Here is an 18,904-nt window from a genome sequence, read left to right as displayed (position 1 = left end):
CTTGATCCCTCTCTTGGAAGTCTTTTCAGCGCAGTCCTACGAAACATTATGGCTTACATGGGCGTCGAAAAGTATAGAATCCATCGACCTGAAGGCAATTTAGCTTCTGTTTCCCTAGACCGCAATCATTCCGCCGTACTAAGGCTACTGTATGTATTGGGTTCTATCGGACGAATGCGGCGTTGGCAGTGATTCAATGTTCCCTGAAGATCGTCGTATGACATTGGTCACTTTCTTTCGTGTTCTCAGCTGCATATCCTCCCGCCCTCCTGAAGACACGTTTCCTGCAGAATTGGCTGTTAAATTTGCGTCCATTGCTTTCCAAGATGATACGTGGTTATCAACACCTCTAAAGTACGCTCCGTATACCACAGAAGCAGCCGAACTTATCATTTTCTTACTTAAGCATTCATCCACCATGAACGCGGCTTTTGCTCATTTTGTTGACGAGCGGCTCTTTGGCTGGCTCACTGGGAGCGCCGGCTCCGTCGACGTCCTCATCACTACCTGGGGTCTATCAGAAATCATAGCCGCATTTATCACCGGGTTGTCGTCCGGGAAATTGGATCCTCACATACGCCAGAAATCTTTGGAATACCGCCATGAGCCGGGATCCCTTTACACAGCTTGTGCTGTTCTACTCACTCAGGATAACATCACCGCCCTTCATCAACACGCTCTCCTACGACACAAAGACCCTGTTTGGCCTCGGTGTTTACAGAGTCTTCAGCAGATGGACTTTCCCTCACCCTCACCCTCGCAGCCTCACGAGATACCCCGACACATTGCAGATCTTAAGGCTGTCAACGCTCACGTACATGCAGATGTTGTAGAGTACAATGGCCATTTTTGATTGCTCAAGTTTAATGAACTGAGCTAACTGAGTACTTGATCGCGACAACTTGAATGCCTTCATCAAGGCTCAGGGAGTCATCTATCTTGACTCTCAAGCGTCCACAGTAACACCGGGGTTTACATGGCGGTATCTCACCGAACAATATACTTAAGTTGCCCTGATCTCAATGCCTAGCAACATCAATGCAGATTTGTTCCCAATCATCCAGATGGGTAGACGAAACAGTAACAAGAAATAAACACTTCACAAAGGATGCATGTATAATATGTATCGTAAGATGGACAGATTCGTAGTTGGTACGTACATACACGATGATAAAATAAATGATGGCACAAAGTAGATAAAAAGACACAAGCAGATAGTTGGAATTCTGAGCGAAAAGGACGAGGCATGACTTTGAACAAGATGGTGGAATGACGAATATAACAGGAGCGTGGGGGTATAGAAAACCGTTCAAGACCTCACAACACTGACAGGGCGGCTCCTGATCGACATGGGACTCGTTGCCCCGCTGACAGCCTCCAGCCTTTCCTCGAGCCCCATACCAAGCCCCTCTTTCTCCCACTCATCGAAGCCTTTCAATGCGCTGCCGTCCGTCAAGGTCAGCATGTGCGGCGGTGTAGGCGGCTCCAAAGTTAAGGAAGACAGCGTTACTGTGTTTGTGGGATTGGAAGCAAGGAGATCACTGTACGACAGAAACGACAAGCGTTTCATTACGGTGTTTGGAGAGGGGGACGGAGAAAGCTCGCGAGCAATGCTCGTGGGAGATGGCGGGCCCAGGGATGACGTTGTGAGCAGCAACGAGGCCCTTGGAGACGGACTGCGGCTCACCAGCGGGCTGACGGCCGGAGTGAGCACCTCGACGTCGACGTCACCCGCATGCGAATCTACCAGGATTGCCGCAGCTGAATCGAGGACGGATGGTACGGAGTTCTCTGTGGGCTTTCCACGAGGTATACGGTGAGGATTCGAATGTGCTGGTAGTAGGGGTAGTGAAATGGGCTCGATGTCACGCTCAAAAATGGCCGAGCTCGACGAGTGCACCGACGACGGTGACGACGGTATCGACGACGGCGACAGCGAGCGGGGTGACAGCGAGAGGCGGCGCGTTTGGGGCTTAATAATGGGCGAGAGTGTGAGTGTCATCGTGGTCCATGGTCAAGGAAGGTCTGACAAGGTCGGTTTCGCAAAAAGACACATACCCTCACTGACGTCATGTGACGTCTCCGTTAGCAACGGGACAAATCCGGAATGAATCGGTCCGGCTCGGAACTGCAACTGGGCCAATCAAAAAGGTCTTTTATGCTCACTAGGATCCATATGTCCAACCTTGATTATCCAAGGGATGCAAGTTGTAGAATTTATTTGAGTCGTTCTTGATTTCTTGGCCCTTGTTTCCAAGGCAAAGAGTGTTTCTTCTCATTGTCTCATCTATATAAGCATCCTTGATCCGCTGCTTCTCGGAAGGAAGAGAGCTCCTTGCTTCATCTTTCCTTGGCGAATCACCATGGTACGCGGGGTAGTCGTAGATGAACAGCCTTACATGCTGCTAGCTCTGACAGCTTTCATGAGCGCTCCATTCATTCCGCATTAAGGTCGTTCTAGTGTCCTAGTAATCGTCATGTTTCAACTGATCTCAAGCGTCAAATATAGCACAAGGAACATGCATCAAATTTTCGATATTGTGCCATTTTCGTCAATCATCTTTTGATGAGATAAATGGATCAACATGTTGGTATAAGGCTTGTGTCTAACCGAAACGGAAGCGGCCGCGGGGAGGTCCTGTGGTTTGAGGGTGAATACGAATAGTAACAGAAGAAGGACATGTCTTCAGCTCATTACGTCGGCCAACTTGCATCTTTCTCTGGAGGCATGTACATACCGCACCCGTTAAATATTGACGACGTAGAATAACAGTTTGTCATGTTCAACTTTCGGCAAGTTCCGAATATGAACGTTCGATCTCTGAACGTAACCACGACCATCTTTTGAGTCCATTATACGAACTTACTGTGAGCCTATGTCGCCGTCTTAAATGACATTCTTCCAAAATTTAAAACTTGATCCTAGGGGACCAAAAAATTAAGCTCGAGCAAGTCTCATCGCGGTTGCGCCGGTAACTTAGATCAACACCGTCGACAGCGGTAGGCGCACATAGATGCATTATGTCCCGTTGAAGCTAAGGTTAATTTTACTGTTTAAACTTTTTCCCTTTTACTTCAGGATATCGATTCCGTTGGCCAAATTTTTCCTTGGCAAGCCATTACTTTGCATCCATCTTACCCGTCAACAATGTGTGAATCAGCCAGGACTTCTGCCAAGATGCATCTGTCTCTTCTTGACCCACCTTCGATCACACATCCTTGAACATTATTCAAAGTTGGACGCACCGTAGCCGTCGATGCTTCGTTTTTCGTTTCTTGTTCCTCGTTCCTTTGAACACATTCTGATCGTGAGATAGGCAGGCGTGTCCCCCCCCCCCCCCCCAACCTAGGCGCTTGTATCTTGCCCCTGATTACCTCTGCAATGCTTCTCGAAAGAATGCTGTCTGAGCATAGAAACGTGCATCAGGTTCACTTGCTCCCTTAAATACTTCCACGAACCATCCTAGCCAAAACCTCTTCTCGGCTTCTCAAGATGCTCGCTGCTCTCGTGTTCTTTCTCCTTGTAGTGTTCTCTTTATGCTTCGAGGTCATTGCCCAACTACAGATTTAGAAATAGTGAACAGAGACCTAGCTCCAGATGGGTTTACTCGCTCCTTCGTCCACTTCTGCCGCTTGTGCCTCAGATTTTCTGACTGCCCATTTAGCACTACCGTAGCTGGAGGGACGTTCCGCACCCGTTAATCAGAGGAATTAAAGTGTGATTCTTTCTCTCCAACTAAGTGATAGAATTTTAAGTTATGAATGAATTTTATTAGGGCGATCAATTCAAGGTTAATGTCAAGGATTTACTCAACGATAAAAGTATGACTAAAAGTACCACCATTGCAAGTATAGACTATCTTCACTATTTACCGCCTTCTGACCCGCTTTCTAATAGCACTGGCTGGGTATTTTTCAACGGGGTACCAACTATGCGGGGGGTGTTGCTTCGGTCACCCAGTGTCCTATCACTACGGGAAGCTCATTCTTATATGACTTCCCCATACCGGATCGAGCTGGGACATTTTGGTACCACTCGAATTTGTCAATACAATACTGCGACGGATTGCGCGGCCCATTCGTCGTATAGACGGAATAAATGACCCACATAGGACTCTATATAACATCGATGATGGTGAGTCCGGATCATTCGGGATCTCTATCATTCTGATTTAGTGCTGAATTTGACGTTGGGGTGCAACGATATTTCCGACGGATTTTCAATCAACAACGTCCCATTCCGTCCACCAACGGTCCCGGTTCTGCTTCAGATCTTGAGCGGAGTGCAGAAAGCGCAAGATTTGTTGCCACAGGGCTCGGTATATGGTGTTCCGCTCAATAGGACCATGGAGATCAATCTGATGGGAGGGATGGCTGTTGGGTCTCTTAATTGTCAGGAATGTTCTGGACTTACATGATTCTAGCATCCGATGCATTTACACGGTGTAAACTCTTAGTAGTCCACGATCATGGTATTTTTTTTTGCTCACCAAGAGAATGTATAGCATACCCTTGACGTTGTCAAGAGCGCGGATAGCTAGGCGTTGATCTATTGATTCTTTTGTCAGGCGCTCCCGGGAGACTGACTAGCCCTCAGGTCCATCGAGATGTAACGGTCGTTGGCTTGGGCAATACTACTACCATACGGTTTGTAACTGATAATCCTGGGCCTTGGTTTTCGCACTGGTCAGTGCTCCTTCCCTTGTTCACGATACCAACTTAATTCATACATTGCTATCACAGCCACATCGGTTTCCATTTACAAGCGTGAGTATCATTCTATTCTTCTGTTCTCGTACTGATAATGGACTTGCCCTGGTTCTGCGGTATGGCCGTAGTACTTGCCAAGATATCGTGGACGTTCCAGCGGTCAATACACCAATCAAGCTGCAGTCTTTCATATCGTTGATCATGCCGGTTTTTCAGCTGCGTGGGATAGCCTCCGTCCCGAATACTACAGGCTATCTCCAGACCAACTCTAGTGCCGCTCTTTCGCACTCCTGCATTTTTTTTCCCCATTATGCAGTGCTTTCCAGTATTGCAACTGTATTAAATCCATACCGGCTACGGGCAATTCTATCGCACTCTATCCACTATTTGAGTTCGGAATTCCCTTTGTCTTCTACGCCATGCGAATTGACGTTTCTCTCCACCTCTCCGTTCATGAGACCGTGAAATGCGAATTCAGGAATGCGAGGCAACTTGGGATCTTCCTGAAAGTATGCACGAGTCGTCGGTGTAAGATTTATCATACAAGACTGAAGCTTCTCACCATATCAGGACCGGTTACTGTGTGTCTCTCAATGATACCTATGGCATCGCGAATTTTTCTCCTTACCTCGGACAGAGAAGCGCCGTCGATCTTTTGTTTCTTAAACCAGTCGGCCGAATCCGTATCACACTGAGCCAGTTCCAACAATCTCTTCCGACATACATACCACGAAGGGTCCCCCGGTCGCTTCATCGCCAGCTCTGCCAATGCTTTACTAGGACCTTTTGCCATGCTCACATTGTTGCATGCCAAAGTGGTACATATAATGGGGAGAATATCAGGCCGGTGTACGTAGTCCAGTGAAGAGGGCATCAGTCCAAGAATGTATGCCTCCACAACTCTGACAAATTCTGGATGTAATTGGCAGTTCACTGACAACCTGATGCAGTCAATCTGCTCAAAGGCATCATGCACCACTGTTAGCTGATTTCTGAAGCAATGGCGTAAGATCTGGGACAAAGTATGGAAATATAACTGATGGGTAGGGTTGAGATTCCCATTATTGTCCACTGACAGCCCAAGTGACGACCACGACTCGTCTTCAAAAGCGACTTGTATGATTTTTTGTACCGTTATCGAAGACAATGAATTCCGGATACCCAAGGGGAAGTTGAGAAACCCCGTCCTTAGTCGAGACGGCATTCCGAGTATCATGCAGTATAACTCTAGTATGCAGATGCGCCCAGACCAAAGTTGGGAGTCTCTCGGTTTTCCGGCAATGAACAGATTAGAATCGGATTGGACGATACGATCAAGTCCAAGTATGATACCCTGACTTTCATCTGCAGTCAGTGAGGGATACCTAGCTACACATCGTTCGAGCTCGGTCATGTTGCTCACGAATAATCGCAAGGCTGCCGTCGAGTCTGGGACACGACGAAACACGATCTTCAGAAGAAATTCGATAATAGCCAAAAGGAGTTGGATGCGGGGGATGACATTGGAACGCTGTCTTGCGAACGTATTACAGCCTGCACGTGTATATGTACCAAGAAGATTATCAACCACGTCTCGGTATAGATACATGATGATGGCCTGACGTAATGTGCTGACATGTGGTGTATGCAGCGAGATCGCGTGTGTCGGAGGACTTGACCAATCTTTAGCAGAAGTCTCTAGTAGAGCGGTGGATAATGTAATCCAAGATTCCATGTTTTGCTCCATGCCTCCAATGTTTATGTCGCACGCCCGCTGGACGAGTTGTGACCAGACAAGAGGAGGAAGTTGCACGTCGATCTTTCTATCAAATAAGTCGAGTATGAACTGTATTAGCCCCGCATGCCGAAGAGCAAACGGTACGAATATGCTCGTCTGAAAGTGACTAGTAGCCACTACAGCATAAAGGCGAGGTGCGGAGAATTCGGGGAGCTTGATGTAGGGAATTCGCGTTGGATGTGAGATCTCGACGGGGATATGTAGTTCAAATCGCAAGAGCCTTTCTAACTTGGCTTCTTTCCCGGAGACAGGGACTATGACGTCTCCGAATGGACCTGGGGATAAACAGTCATTTAGCAGTGCTGCCTGCTCCTCAAGGATGTCTGTACCGGCAAATTTCTGACGAGCCATTCCTGACACTCCCATGGAAAGCCCTGCGATTGCCTGGATAACGATGCTTCGCACTGCGGGATTCGATGACATATCGTATAGCCAGTATAGAGCGTCCACGTCAAGCGCGTTGGAGACGGACTTGACGATGTCCATCTCAATCTTGCTCAACGACTGGATATGTATCCTGTTCGGACTTGACGGCATTCCGGGTAACGGTTCAGCGAAGAAACCTTTTAGCCTGGGCAAGATATGTTGCGAAAAATAGCTCGCCAACACGTATAGGGTATCTGCCAGCGGCGTGCGGTAAGGGCACTGTGAGAACCAAAAGGGGAGGACATTCGTGGCAATAACAACTAGATATGCGATAGCTCCAATCCCACCGGTGACCCAAGCGATGATGGTGTCCATAGGCCCAAGGAAGACGACGAGGCCTATAAAGAAGAACGCCAGTGCGAGGTGCATAAGCATCGGTAGGAGACCAATGATCAGAGGCACCTGCCATCTGCGTAGACCCATGTACCGGTACTGTCGTATATGACTACGCTCCCGAGGCGTACCGGATGGTAGAATCATATAGTGGTGGAGCCATTGCTTCACCAAAACAGATATGAGTGCCGCAGAAAGACTGAGCGCAAGACTAGTGAACCATAGCCCATTCACCCATGCAACGGATGTTGCCGGAGTGAAGTCCGCAGTCGGATTTACCGAGGAAAGTGGGAAATCGACCGTAGTTCCATTGGAAATGGCTTGTTGAATGGATACGAGTTCAAAAAGCAGATACGCGGAAATCTGGTTGTAATTCGGTTGAAGATTTTGGGAGAATTGAACTACGAAGGCACTGACTACAGCAGAGAAGAGACCGGCCTTCCAACGCTGCATATGAATTAGAATGTATGAGGAAGAAGGTTAATCAACTCACGAATACCAAAAGAACGTCAACAGTGTCCCGCCAGTCGCTCACTCTGTCGGCATCAAATCTTTGACTTTCGTCGAGGTATGTTCTCCATACTCTGGCAGTTGGCGCAGTTTCTTCGTATATGGGATCTTCTGGATATTTATCCTCGTAGTCAAACGCGGCTTATAGTTTCATTAGTAGCTATGCTCCACTGTCACCGAGGACGTCAAACGCACCTCTCTTCGACCTTTGTTCTCGGGAGCGCCCCATGCCGAAGCCCTTTTTCTTGGCTTTCTTCACGAAATCCGGACTCTGGACAGGCTCTGCTCCAGCATCGTTGTCTCTAGTTTGGAGAATGAATTCCTCTTGTGCGGCATGTAGCGAGTGCTTTGATCCTTTTTCAGAGGACAGCGGGTAAAAACGTGTAAGCTGAGGTCTGACAGATAGGTTATCTGTCATGTCATGTTTTCCTGGTGTATCGACGGAGACGACTGAAGCATCTTCGTCTGACATGACTGACATGTAATAAGGCTGTGAGAAAATTTCAGGGTCGTATAAAGGTGATGGCATCAGCGAGGGCTCAATGCGATTGGACTTCAACAAATTGTATAATATCGACCATATTCTATTCTGTACTACGATAAGTGTGCTGTGTACCATTTTGTCCGTCCAGCTTGGATAGCGATCTGTAAGGCTGTAGGAGGCTCACGATGAGATGGAGGACGAAGTCTGAAGACTAACAGGGCTACCGGAAGAGATATCATTTACTGTGCGGGCCGTAGCGCAAGGAACTATTCACAATTGTAGCCCCAATATGGAGTGTACCAGAGGTGGCAAGTTTCTGTAGCAAAGCAACACATGAGAAGAACTTGAAATGGTGGTCCGCGAAAAACCACACATAAGTACCCTCAGCACCAGCGGGTGAAGCCATCGATTACCCCTCAATGTTGTAGAAGTGTGCTTTACCGGATATGACATTCCCTTCCACCACAGAAACCGTCAACCTGCCACCCAAACGCGGACATTGCTTGACTATCATCCTCGTCCGTTGCATAGCGCCCTGTACCGAGACAGGCTGATAAGCCTTGATGATAACGCGGAGAGATCTGAACTCGGGGAACTGATCCTGGGTGAGAAGACGATCGAGTGTCGCCCACATCTCGTCAGAATGCTTCAAGATGTAGTCAGTCCTATACAATCCCAAGATGATTGTTAAACGTTCGAGAGGTGACACTGTGTTCTCCTTGACAATCTTTTCCAGCGACTGCATCCACCATCCTAAGAGATTGGTCATAGCGCGAACATGGAGACCCGTAACCCTCTCCCGTCCATGAATATCAATACCCAATGTCTTCAAGTGTGAGAGGACAAAAGGTTCAGGCCTCCAGCTTGCCCAGGCCCTCGACACCTCTGAAATCACGATGAGACAGGAATATGAAGTTGAAGGACATCAATACTTACTGCCTTCAATCTTATGCAAATGCCGTATATTAAACTCGGAAAGGTTCTTCACAGTTTTCTGCAGAAATTGGCTAACTTTGGGAATATCGTCAAAGTGCACATCCAACGCGGTGACTTTCTGCAGTTTGTTGATTGACCCAAATGTTCCATTCAGAGCTGCTAACCACAGACCGCCATCCATATTAACCCTCCGAAGGTGCGGCAGTAAGGGGAGTGGCCCGGTATACTGCCCGGGTATCCTTCCCGCGTAGCGTATGTCTGAGCAGGACACCTCCACCAACGTAGGAAAACGACGTATGAAGTCATAAAGCTGTTGCTGGTTACGAAACAGTGTCGATTTGAGGTGAAGACCCTTGAGGGGTAGTGTGGATAAGGCGTGGAATAAAGCTTGTTGACGGTCGATATCTTTCATCGATCTGTCAATGAATTGAATCCGCTCGAGGTGTTTTAGGCGTTGTAGATGTTGTGGTATGAGGGCTATAGGTATATCTGGCTTTTTTGTAATTCGGATAGCGGTAACCAATTCAGGTGTCACAATTTTGAGGTCTTGAAAGTGCAAGTGCTCTTTATCTAAAATTCGGCGGGTGGAACAGAAATTTCGTTTGGGGGCCAGTATCCGCCAGCCTGAACACAGTCGGTAATCCAGCATAGCTAGAGCAAGGGTAAGTCTCCAGATTCATAATTTCGAAAACAATACGTACTCACTGCCAAGTACTGTCAGTGTAGAAGCTATTCAACTCAACGCATTGTAGTCACGGGAAAAAAATCATCTCGGAATTCCGGTCCGTGGCTCCTACGGCAAGCTCCGCAAAAGTTTCTTCTACCACGACATTCAGGCCGGCCCCGACATTCGGTTTGTTCTGCGAATATATATGAGCCGCTCATTATCATCATACGCGTTATCGAAGCACCCAGTCAGATCCAACTTCCAGAAAGGAGAAGAAGAAGAAGGACCAAGCTCTACAGATATTCTTATTCTCAGTTGCCTACGTCGGTGCACATTTCTGTAGACGAGCCCGTCCAACGTCGGATGAGCTTAACCACCTTCTTAACCGTGGTACTGCGATACAAGCACATGTGCCAATGCGATAAGGAACTGCAAAAAGGTAGCAATAAGCTCAAAGAGAAGTTGGGAAGGCGCATGTACAGCTCAAAGGTGCGTATGTACTCATTCTTCTAAGAGAGAGAAATTCACATTCAATTGTACAAGGTTCTACTCATGTTTCATATACTTCCTTCGTTTCTGTGTACATAGTGTCCGGGACTGTCATTCATTTGGCGCTATCTACTTAGACAGAGATTATAAAGTTCGCCTGAAGACCCTAGACTTTATACTTTAAATACCCTGATTCCCTGCACCTACCACGGACAAGTGCAATATCATTGTGGCTGGAAATGGAGGTCGTCGTGCTGGTTCGTGACGTTTGTGGTGTGATTAGGTACGGCTTGTACTCTATTTCTGAAAGTGAGCTCACATTTGGTTTCAAAACAGGTGCTCTCGTAGACTACCTCACTATTGCTTTGTATACGCCCGTTGTTCCTTCTCATCTGAAGGCTCTCGGATATGAAAACGTGGCTTCTCTGACGGGATGACTTTCTTTTGCATTCGTATGACCCTGCTTGTCTTTCGTTGAGTCCGACTCTTATTTGCTTCTAGCGTGGAGGAAATATTATAAGCATGCTCTTTGTTTTTGTGAAATACTGCATATCATTCAACTCGCTACAGTGGCTATTCCTATTGCTGTATGGTCTGAAGGCTACAATGCGCGAAAGGCCCCTTATGTCGCCGGAGTGTTAATACTCATCGCTTCCCAAATCATGTTCATGGAGGCTCCTTCTTACTGGCTTACGTGTCTTGCGCAGTGTCTTCAGGGCGCGGGAGGCAAGGATGGTTGTCGGTCCGGCGCTTGTGCAAGTCAGTCCTTAGCTATAACGCCCTCGCTTATATCTGGATTTGTAGGTGCGATAGAAGCCCTTCCAAAGTCATTGGCAGTAGGTCCTCTATGCCACCCTCTTGCTCAGTTCTTATTGTCTCTCCAGCACAACTTGGCATCATCCTGGCCGGTGCCAACATTGGGTTCGCATGTCCCCTTTCTTCCTTTCAGACAAACCACCGAGTCTTGTTAGTCTGCTTCTTGGAACTCCAATAGGTGGGCTGCTATACCTCCATTTCGGTTTTCGTGGGCCTATCGTCTTTGCTATCATACTGGCCTGCTCAGTACCGTGTACTTTTGTACATGTAGGTGGTAAAAAGGTCCATCATAGGTCCTACTAAGGGGTTATTTCCTAGAGTTCTTCGGTTCTGGAGTCTTCTCCCCAATATCGGCTGAATTCGCATCCGTCTCACTAAGTATTGATGGCGTTGGCTGTAAGTAGTCCATAGGGTACTTTGCCTTTGTACTGAATCTCGTCGATCAAGATGCTCATATCTCCGGGACTTGATATCTGGCATTTTGGATTGGAGCAACAGGTTTGTTTATTCGGCTATCCCGCTGAATCTTGTTGGCTCATTCCTTATCTGGTTGGACCTGCTGTCAGCGGTCAGGTGAGAATATATATCATCATAGGTAAGATGTTTTCTGACTTGCCTACTTCCCAGATGTATGATAACATCGGCGAAGGATGGATGGCTATCTGTTTAATGGTGGTTGGGCTAGATGCCTTTTGTGCGGTGTTGTCTTTCTTCCTCATTGGAGAGAAACCCATCTTGCAAAGCTCCTTCCAGCGTATCATGATGTCACTGGTTTACACGTAACTTCTTACTTCAAACGTCGACATCAGGCATCGGGTATTGGCCGCCAATGATTATCCAAGTGGTATTGTTAGAGGGATTTTGGTTCGACGAGATCTATCTTCCTCGGGCGAGTGGTCGACTCCTGTGATGACCAGTGGGAGGATGGCCTTCAGAACGACGAGCATCGATCATTTGGCCGTATTCTGATGAATCGCTTTGGAATGACTCTCGATAATCCACCGATTGTTTTTTTTCAGGAGACTGTCAATGAATACTCGATGACGAACAGTCTATATCCCAAAATTAGTGATCGTGCCTTGACCTCGCACCATATCCTACACTTATTCACCTCATCCTCACAATATCTGTTATTGCCATGATCCAAACAAAGATACCAGTGGTTCATACATACACCAAGCACCCTTGACGCTCAGTGAATTGGCAACACCTATCAAGCCTCGACAATGGAGTACTTCTTATATCATTCAAGGAGAAGTTCTCTAGCAGGCAATCCAGAATCCCCACCATTCTCAACATAATCAACATGCACCAATACATCATCGAAACGATCAGAAAGGGTGTAGGTGAGACATCCTTCCACATGCTTGTGTGCATCAGGGAGAGTGCTGAGAGTCAGGATTGGCAGAGGGTGGTGAATGAGTAGCTCTTCATTGGCCAGGAGCTTTCACCAGCAAAAGAGATATGCCAGATCTAGATGTGCTTTCATGTATTCTGGTGAAGAGGTTTTGCATGTGTGCAAGGTGAAAATGGATACAGCAGAGTGCCACCCACTGATCACAACCACACCAACACATACACAACACTTCTTAGTTCATTGGGGAGATTATAATGTGATAGAGTAGCTATAGCAAATAAAATTGTCTTCTCAAATGATTCCACTGCATGTGAATAGCAATAGTGCATGTATAACTGTCTCAGATCTCTCTAAATCTCAAAGCTTTTTGTTTTATCAAAACAAGAGGTGGCAATGAATGTTGTCAGGCCTCAAGGCAAAGGGTACTGTAGCTCAATACAATATGTCAAAACACTCTCATAAAACTCTCAGAAAGGTTCCAAGCACAGCTCAGATCAATTTCAAATCTCTAAACACACACTATATGACTCAAAGCTTCATGCTCTAAGCAGAAACACTTCATAAACATGTCCACAAGTGCCAAAGGGTTAAAACCTCCATGCATGAGTTTCCAAACCTATATGATCCAGAGACACAAAAGCACAATAAAACCCTGTTCACAGATCCAAAGGGTTTGAACCTCTGTCACCTGTAGTGTCATGCATCACAAATACCTCAAAAACTCAAGATAGTGCCCTTCAAACACTGCTCTCTTATTTTCAGGCTAGAGCACAATTCAAAACCTCTTATCAAATAAAATTCAAGTCCCTTGCAAGCTTTTGTGCCTTGTGCAGTTTTCAAATCTCTCTCAATGATATCAATAATGGGTTTATTCTCTCATCTGAAGTTACAAACACAAACTCAGAGCTGAAGTGCAAGGCCTTCATGCCCAATACACTGCAACTGTGGGAGGTCAGAAACTTGTTTTCTACTCTTACAATGCAATACTTAAATAGTCTACTATTGTACTTACTAAGACACACCAAATATAGTAGTTTCAAAGTATAAGACTCTGTTTTAGAGTCTCTGGCATATCATTTGTACACATATTGCTGTCTGACATGCATATTCTGCTCTGGGTTAGGCCTGTCTTTTGTTTCTGTGCAACCTGATACTGGTTATCTCTGTTAGTGGTCTGGCCACTGGTCTCTTCACTTTCTTATCTCCCTAGAGAAATTAATCCATCCACAGGAGTCATTTTAGACTCCTGGGATCATTTTCAGTTATTTATTTCACCAAATCTTCTCATTTCTTGGCCAATCTCTCTAGTATTTGGGTTTATCTCATTGTGCACTAATGCTCTATTCTAGAACATGTCTTTCAGCAATTTAATACCTATGCATCATTGATCAATATGATGCAAAGTCACATCCAAAGCTCTGATTGTATTTTGATTGTGTGCTCTTTATTTTTAGTGGGTCTTTCTATACTTGTATTAGTGCAATTAGTATTAAGTGCTGGGACCTCATGTGCAGTATGACCCTCTCTGGTATCATCTTACTGCTAGACCATGCTCTTTACCTATCACTCAGGCCAGCTGTCATACAAGTCTCATTTTACTGTGCTCTAGCCATATTCTTTATTACACACATAGTAGACTGTAATACAGTCAATGTATTGTCATAATTCACAAAATTACATGTCTGGACATGCAGCAGGCATGTCAGCACTACCCAATATACTAAGCTGTGGGACCAGAAGATGGCCCCTTCTATCAATCACAACTGAGAAATGACAAGAGAAAGAGATTTGATCTACTGTAATAGTTGGATCTATATACCTGAGACCATGCTCTTTAAGGGGAAATCATCATCCAATCTCATGATTATATCATAGTGGGATATTTCAGAATCATGAAAACTATGGAGCCAGTATTATAGGACTACTAGTGGCCAAAACTGAAGGGAGACATGAAGAAGTACATGAAGGTCTGCAAAACCTGCCAGCATATGAAATTGAGCATGCAAGCAGAGGCAGCTCTGTTACATCCAAATGAAGTTCTGAGCACTCTATAAACACACATATCTGTGGACATGGTCACTGGGCTGCCAGAATGCCAAGGCTATGATGCCATCATCATCATAGTTGATCACTTTTTGTTATGATTTTTCCTCATTTTCTTTTCCTTTTCCTTGATTTATTCAGGATTGACTCCTATTTCTGCTTAGTCAGAGCACCTAGACTGGCGCTTAGGACTGTGGGAGGATTAGTCAGCATCCCAACCCAGGTTCTACAGTGCTGTTGTTATCACTGCTGTTTAATAGCAGTGCATCTCTTTTGTCATTCTGCAGCAGTAACAGCAGTAACAGCTCAACAGCAGACAATACTCTTTTGTAAGTATCTTAGCAACACTGGACAAAATGCTATACAGCACCAGGATAAACAATTAGGTAGTTATATTCTTAGAATGATAAGGAATTAGTATTTAAGTAGTGTAGCTCTCACTATAGTAACTCCAGCTTTGAGCTAAAGTTTATTCTTTCACCATCTTATCTCAAGCAACTTGCAATGCCTTGACAACACAACTCTATTATCACATCAAGTGGACTCTGACATTCTAACCCAAAGTGTGAGATTGTGTTGGTTTATCATATATTAATAGTCACATGGAATTTGGGCTTAACAATTAGCTTGAAGCTTTTATCTTCTCTTTCTCAAGCCCAATTGTGCTGAGAAACTGAATGCCCCCTGCTCTTAACTCTTCAGACCAAACTTCATCCACAAGTTCTTTAAACTCCTTGCTTCCATCATTAAAACACTGATAGGCTTATTGGTGATCATACAGCTGTGCCATGGATGTCAATCAATAACCATCTGGGCTATTCATCATTATCAGAAATTCCAATACATCAGAACTATTCTATGCAATATCACACCAGACCTCCACCTCCATGATATCTCTGCCACTGCCTCACAGTCCTTCCAGCCTGAGGAGGGATCTGTACTCAAAGCTGACTCTGGGAGTCCAGCTGAAGAGAGTACTAAGGAAGAAGAAGAGCAGCAGCACCAGTACTCTATGTGACCCCTAATGGCAGTCATCCAAGACTCTGAAAACTCTTGGGCTACAGGGTTTTGATGATCCAGACCTGACACCCCTATCCCATCCTCTGAGCATAGCCACCACAGCATTGCAACAAGAACCACAACTCCCATCCCTAGCACTAGTATTGGATGCTATACTAGAGACTCTCTTGATGCCATTCAGGTGGCTTGAGAGACCAATAATATCAGAGTCCATGAGTCCCAATGTGCTATGTCAGCACAAAGCAAGAATACTAACAATAGGACAGATGTCAGCAGTGACCCCTATTTCAATGACAATGACAGCAGTGAGTGCCAGTACTGGCACACTGCTGCCTAAGAAGCAGACAGATTGGAGTGGCATGCAGCTAGCCATGCAACAAGTCAAACAGGCAGTGCATGAATGACACCATGATTACCACAACAAACTGACACTATCAACTGGTCCTCCTCTAAGAGGACAAAGTTCAATGTGCCAGAAACCTTTCCAAGTACATTCAGGAGCAGATATGCATCAAGTACAAGGCTGCAAGGGAGAACACCCTCTTTGGGTGGTATCTCTGAGCACAGGATGCAGCAGATTGGAGGAGAAGCTCTAGGAGCCTCAGAATCAGTATGCTCATTGGCACCACCACTAACAGCATACCTGACACTCTATTTCAGGAATCTAGCACTCCTGTCACTGAGTCTGACCCCTGAGCAGGATCAGCTGAGAGAGTCATTCATGCAGATGACATCCATCAAAGGGTGTCACTTGACCTTGATGATGACTGCCCATTATCCTATGAGACCGATACCATCACTGAGACTGACAATATCTCTATCAGGGGAGATAGAATACTAGCAGACCAAGAAATGATCAGGGGAGATGAAGAGCATATCAACCCTATGGGTGACATTAGAAGGTTTCTTGATAGGAACTTTGCTACTCTCTTTCTCTAACCAAGGCTATACCAAAACTTCTGCCAATATTGCAAAGCAATGGCAGCAGCAGCAGTGGTATGAGAGGCAGTTGAGCAGCAGCAATGGCAGCCCAAGCAGCAGCCTACTCCTCAATCTGGATCCAGTGACACCAGACCAAGCATCCAGCCTCAGCATAGTCATCCTGGAGATTTATGACCCACACAACAGTTTCCTCCTTGAGGAGGACAAGAGTGAGACTATCAATGAGGGCATGGATGATGAAGGGGAAGAGGGTCTCAATAAGGAAGTTGAGAATTCTCTAACTGAGTGGGAAAGTACATGGAACATATATATTCATGAGGAAGAGTCAAAGAGACTGGCATGGGAGGCATGCCAGAAGGACTTTCTGAAGCTGTATCAGGATGGTACAGCTAGATTATAGATGGATGATATCTGATTGATGTCACTCATGGGATAAAGGTATACTACTGCTGACAAAGTTGAGCATGCAAAAATTTTACAATATGCAGCCACCAAGCAGGCTATTTTTATTCATAATAAATGATATTTAGGATATCAGATGATGGCATTGCCACTCTATCAGCTGAAGTATAGCATAACACCAAGACCATAGACACTGAGTCCAGTGCTGAGTAAGCTGATAAACTTAGCACCTTCAATCTGAACAGCATCATCTTGATACTCATTCACCATCTCAGCTGTCCACAGCACAGCATCTTGGCTTTCTCAAAGCTGATCCCAGGCAAGCAGCCACTATCCCAATCCATGAAGACTGCTGATTCAGCAACCATTTGCTAGACAACCTCTGCCAGATAAAGCCAAAGGCAGTGGAGCAGCACCAAAGGCTCCCAAGGCTGATGACTCTGAGGCCACTGCCCAAGGCTGAACCATCAAGGATGGGCAGATCATGCAAAAAGAAGCACTACTACTGGAAAGTCCTATTGCTGATGATGGCTCTCTCCATTCATTCTCAGGAGCTCTTGCAGGATGATCAGAACCATCCAGTGATGTCTCAAACTCTATGCCTGCTCTTGTAGCTAGTGCCTAGATTCTTAACATGAAACCAAATCTTATAAGTGAGCTCTATTTCTTCAAAGAGGTATTGGACAATATCAACTACTTTCTTATTGACTGCAACCAGTACTTCCAAGTATTTGCCTCATACTTCCTCTTTGACATATACAAGGTCATATTTGCTGTGACTCATATGGCAGACAAGGCAAAAACATGGTAGATCCCTATCTTCCCCATGTTCTGATCAACCATATGCCAACATCACTAATACCTCTTATGGCCAGTCTTCAAACAAATGATCAATAACAAATTCATGGATTCAGCTATTCAAAAAGTCCATAAGCAGAAGATAAAGGACTTCAAAATGGGTGACAAGCTGGCAACTGACTACTTTGACAAATTGGAGAGACTTGGCAAGCTGGCAGAAGTCTGGAATGATATAGCCAATACTGGAAGAATGGTCAAGTATATAAAGATGGGAGCTCTGTCCTCCTATCTCAAGATCATCTCAGATATCAGACATAGTATCCCAATAGGATATGATAAGTGGAAGGCATGCATCATCATGATATACCAGAAGCAACAATGGCAGAAGGCAGAATTGTTCATTCTATTATGGGGAGGACAGAAGAACCAGAGACAGAGCATGAAGCCCTCCACCTTCAACATGATCACACTCATTGAGTCTGATGGCTCAGCTCCAACCTCCTCATACAGTGAGAGGAAAACTGGTATGGTGACATGCCCTCTCCATGTTCAGGCATGTAAAATTATGAAAATTGTGAATACATGGACTGCATTCCAGTCCAGTAAGCATATAACAGAAAATAGGACTAGAGTGCACAGAAACCTAGCTATCATAATGCTAAACTGAAGTAACAATAAGCAGAATGCATGGCCTAGTAACAGACTAATACTAGAGGGGTTAGGCTGCATGTGAGGTCCCAGCACTTGGCTCTAAATGTGCCAATACTATTATGAAAGAATATGCTAAAAATAAAAAGACTACCATCAAAATATGATCAGCAATTCTGATCACATTGATTAAAGATGCACAGCCATTGATGCACTGATGGAACATGCTTTAGAACTGAGAACTGAGAACCAAAGAAAGATATCTGAATAAATAGGTATTGAATGGAGAAATAGAATGATGATAACAAAGTAATAAGTAGAGGAATATTACTTCAGGAATGAATAGTGCACATACCACTCTGAGTTTTGCACACATACTTATAGTACCTTAGCATGCATAACACAGCAAGGGACTCCACATTATACTGAGAAATGGCACCTTTGGTGAGTCAGATAGAATGACTGATTAGACACAGAGAAGCAGAATATAGCTATTGTGGCTGGCTCCTGGCATGAGAGATAACTCCAGGGGTCTAGAACAGTTTA

General features: G+C 45.4%; 8 protein-coding genes across 8 annotated transcripts; 5 read left to right on the top strand and 3 right to left on the bottom strand.

Annotated features, from left to right (window-relative positions):
- Positions 1 to 310: 310 nt before the first annotated feature.
- On the top strand, positions 311 to 857 carry BT62DRAFT_935263 (uncharacterized protein). Its single transcript, XM_043186899.1, has 2 exons — positions 311 to 349; positions 402 to 857. Exon 2 carries the CDS (start codon positions 603 to 605, stop codon positions 831 to 833), a length of 231 nt encoding a protein of 76 aa, XP_043036822.1. The 5' UTR covers positions 311 to 349; positions 402 to 602; the 3' UTR covers positions 834 to 857.
- Positions 858 to 1,081: 224 nt separating this feature from the next.
- Positions 1,082 to 2,242, bottom strand: BT62DRAFT_340740 (uncharacterized protein). The gene is made up of 2 exons (XM_043180563.1): positions 2,186 to 2,242; positions 1,082 to 2,128 (listed from the first exon to the last, which is right to left on the bottom strand). Exon 2 carries the CDS (start codon positions 2,000 to 2,002, stop codon positions 1,310 to 1,312), a length of 693 nt encoding a protein of 230 aa, XP_043036821.1. The 5' UTR covers positions 2,003 to 2,128; positions 2,186 to 2,242; the 3' UTR covers positions 1,082 to 1,309.
- A 1,364-nt stretch (positions 2,243 to 3,606) lies between these two features.
- BT62DRAFT_340627 (Cupredoxin) lies at positions 3,607 to 4,130 on the top strand. Its single transcript, XM_043180562.1, has 3 exons — positions 3,607 to 3,718; positions 3,777 to 3,845; positions 3,899 to 4,130. Exons 2-3 carry the CDS (start codon positions 3,825 to 3,827, stop codon positions 4,088 to 4,090), a joined length of 213 nt encoding a protein of 70 aa, XP_043036820.1. The 5' UTR covers positions 3,607 to 3,718; positions 3,777 to 3,824; the 3' UTR covers positions 4,091 to 4,130.
- An 81-nt stretch (positions 4,131 to 4,211) lies between these two features.
- Positions 4,212 to 4,541, top strand: BT62DRAFT_903882 (uncharacterized protein; the record flags this gene model as incomplete). Its single annotated transcript, XM_043183539.1, has 3 exons — positions 4,212 to 4,376; positions 4,425 to 4,445; positions 4,506 to 4,541. Coding segments are annotated over 3 exons (222 nt in total), but the record flags the coding sequence as incomplete, so codon positions are not given.
- A 2,684-nt stretch (positions 4,542 to 7,225) lies between these two features.
- On the bottom strand, positions 7,226 to 7,889 carry BT62DRAFT_857054 (uncharacterized protein; the record flags this gene model as incomplete). Its single annotated transcript, XM_043182485.1, has 2 exons — positions 7,226 to 7,684; positions 7,740 to 7,889. Coding segments are annotated over 2 exons (609 nt in total), but the record flags the coding sequence as incomplete, so codon positions are not given.
- Positions 7,890 to 8,372: 483 nt separating this feature from the next.
- On the bottom strand, positions 8,373 to 9,827 carry BT62DRAFT_935260 (uncharacterized protein; the record flags this gene model as incomplete). The annotated part of the gene is made up of 4 exons (XM_043186898.1): positions 8,373 to 8,409; positions 8,465 to 8,556; positions 8,614 to 9,125; positions 9,177 to 9,827. Coding segments are annotated over 2 exons (1,127 nt in total), but the record flags the coding sequence as incomplete, so codon positions are not given.
- Positions 9,828 to 10,833: 1,006 nt separating this feature from the next.
- On the top strand, positions 10,834 to 11,265 carry BT62DRAFT_935257 (uncharacterized protein). Its single transcript, XM_043186897.1, has 4 exons — positions 10,834 to 10,852; positions 10,903 to 11,087; positions 11,137 to 11,168; positions 11,217 to 11,265. Coding segments are annotated over exons 1-3 (195 nt in total). The 5' UTR covers positions 10,834 to 10,851; the 3' UTR covers positions 11,146 to 11,168; positions 11,217 to 11,265.
- A 4,871-nt stretch (positions 11,266 to 16,136) lies between these two features.
- On the top strand, positions 16,137 to 16,910 carry BT62DRAFT_922087 (uncharacterized protein; the record flags this gene model as incomplete). Its single annotated transcript, XM_043184380.1, has 3 exons — positions 16,137 to 16,312; positions 16,393 to 16,457; positions 16,513 to 16,910. 3 exons carry the CDS (start codon positions 16,137 to 16,139, stop codon positions 16,908 to 16,910), a joined length of 639 nt encoding a protein of 212 aa, XP_043036815.1.
- Between the last annotated feature and the right edge of the window lie 1,994 nt (positions 16,911 to 18,904).

Source organism: Guyanagaster necrorhizus (genome assembly GCF_019112545.1).
Source record: "Guyanagaster necrorhizus MCA 3950 unplaced genomic scaffold BT62scaffold_24, whole genome shotgun sequence".
NCBI lineage: Eukaryota > Fungi > Basidiomycota > Agaricomycetes > Agaricales > Physalacriaceae > Guyanagaster > Guyanagaster necrorhizus.
The sequence above is the reverse complement of the archived record's forward strand: the minus strand, read 5'-3'. Positions and strand labels throughout refer to the sequence as shown.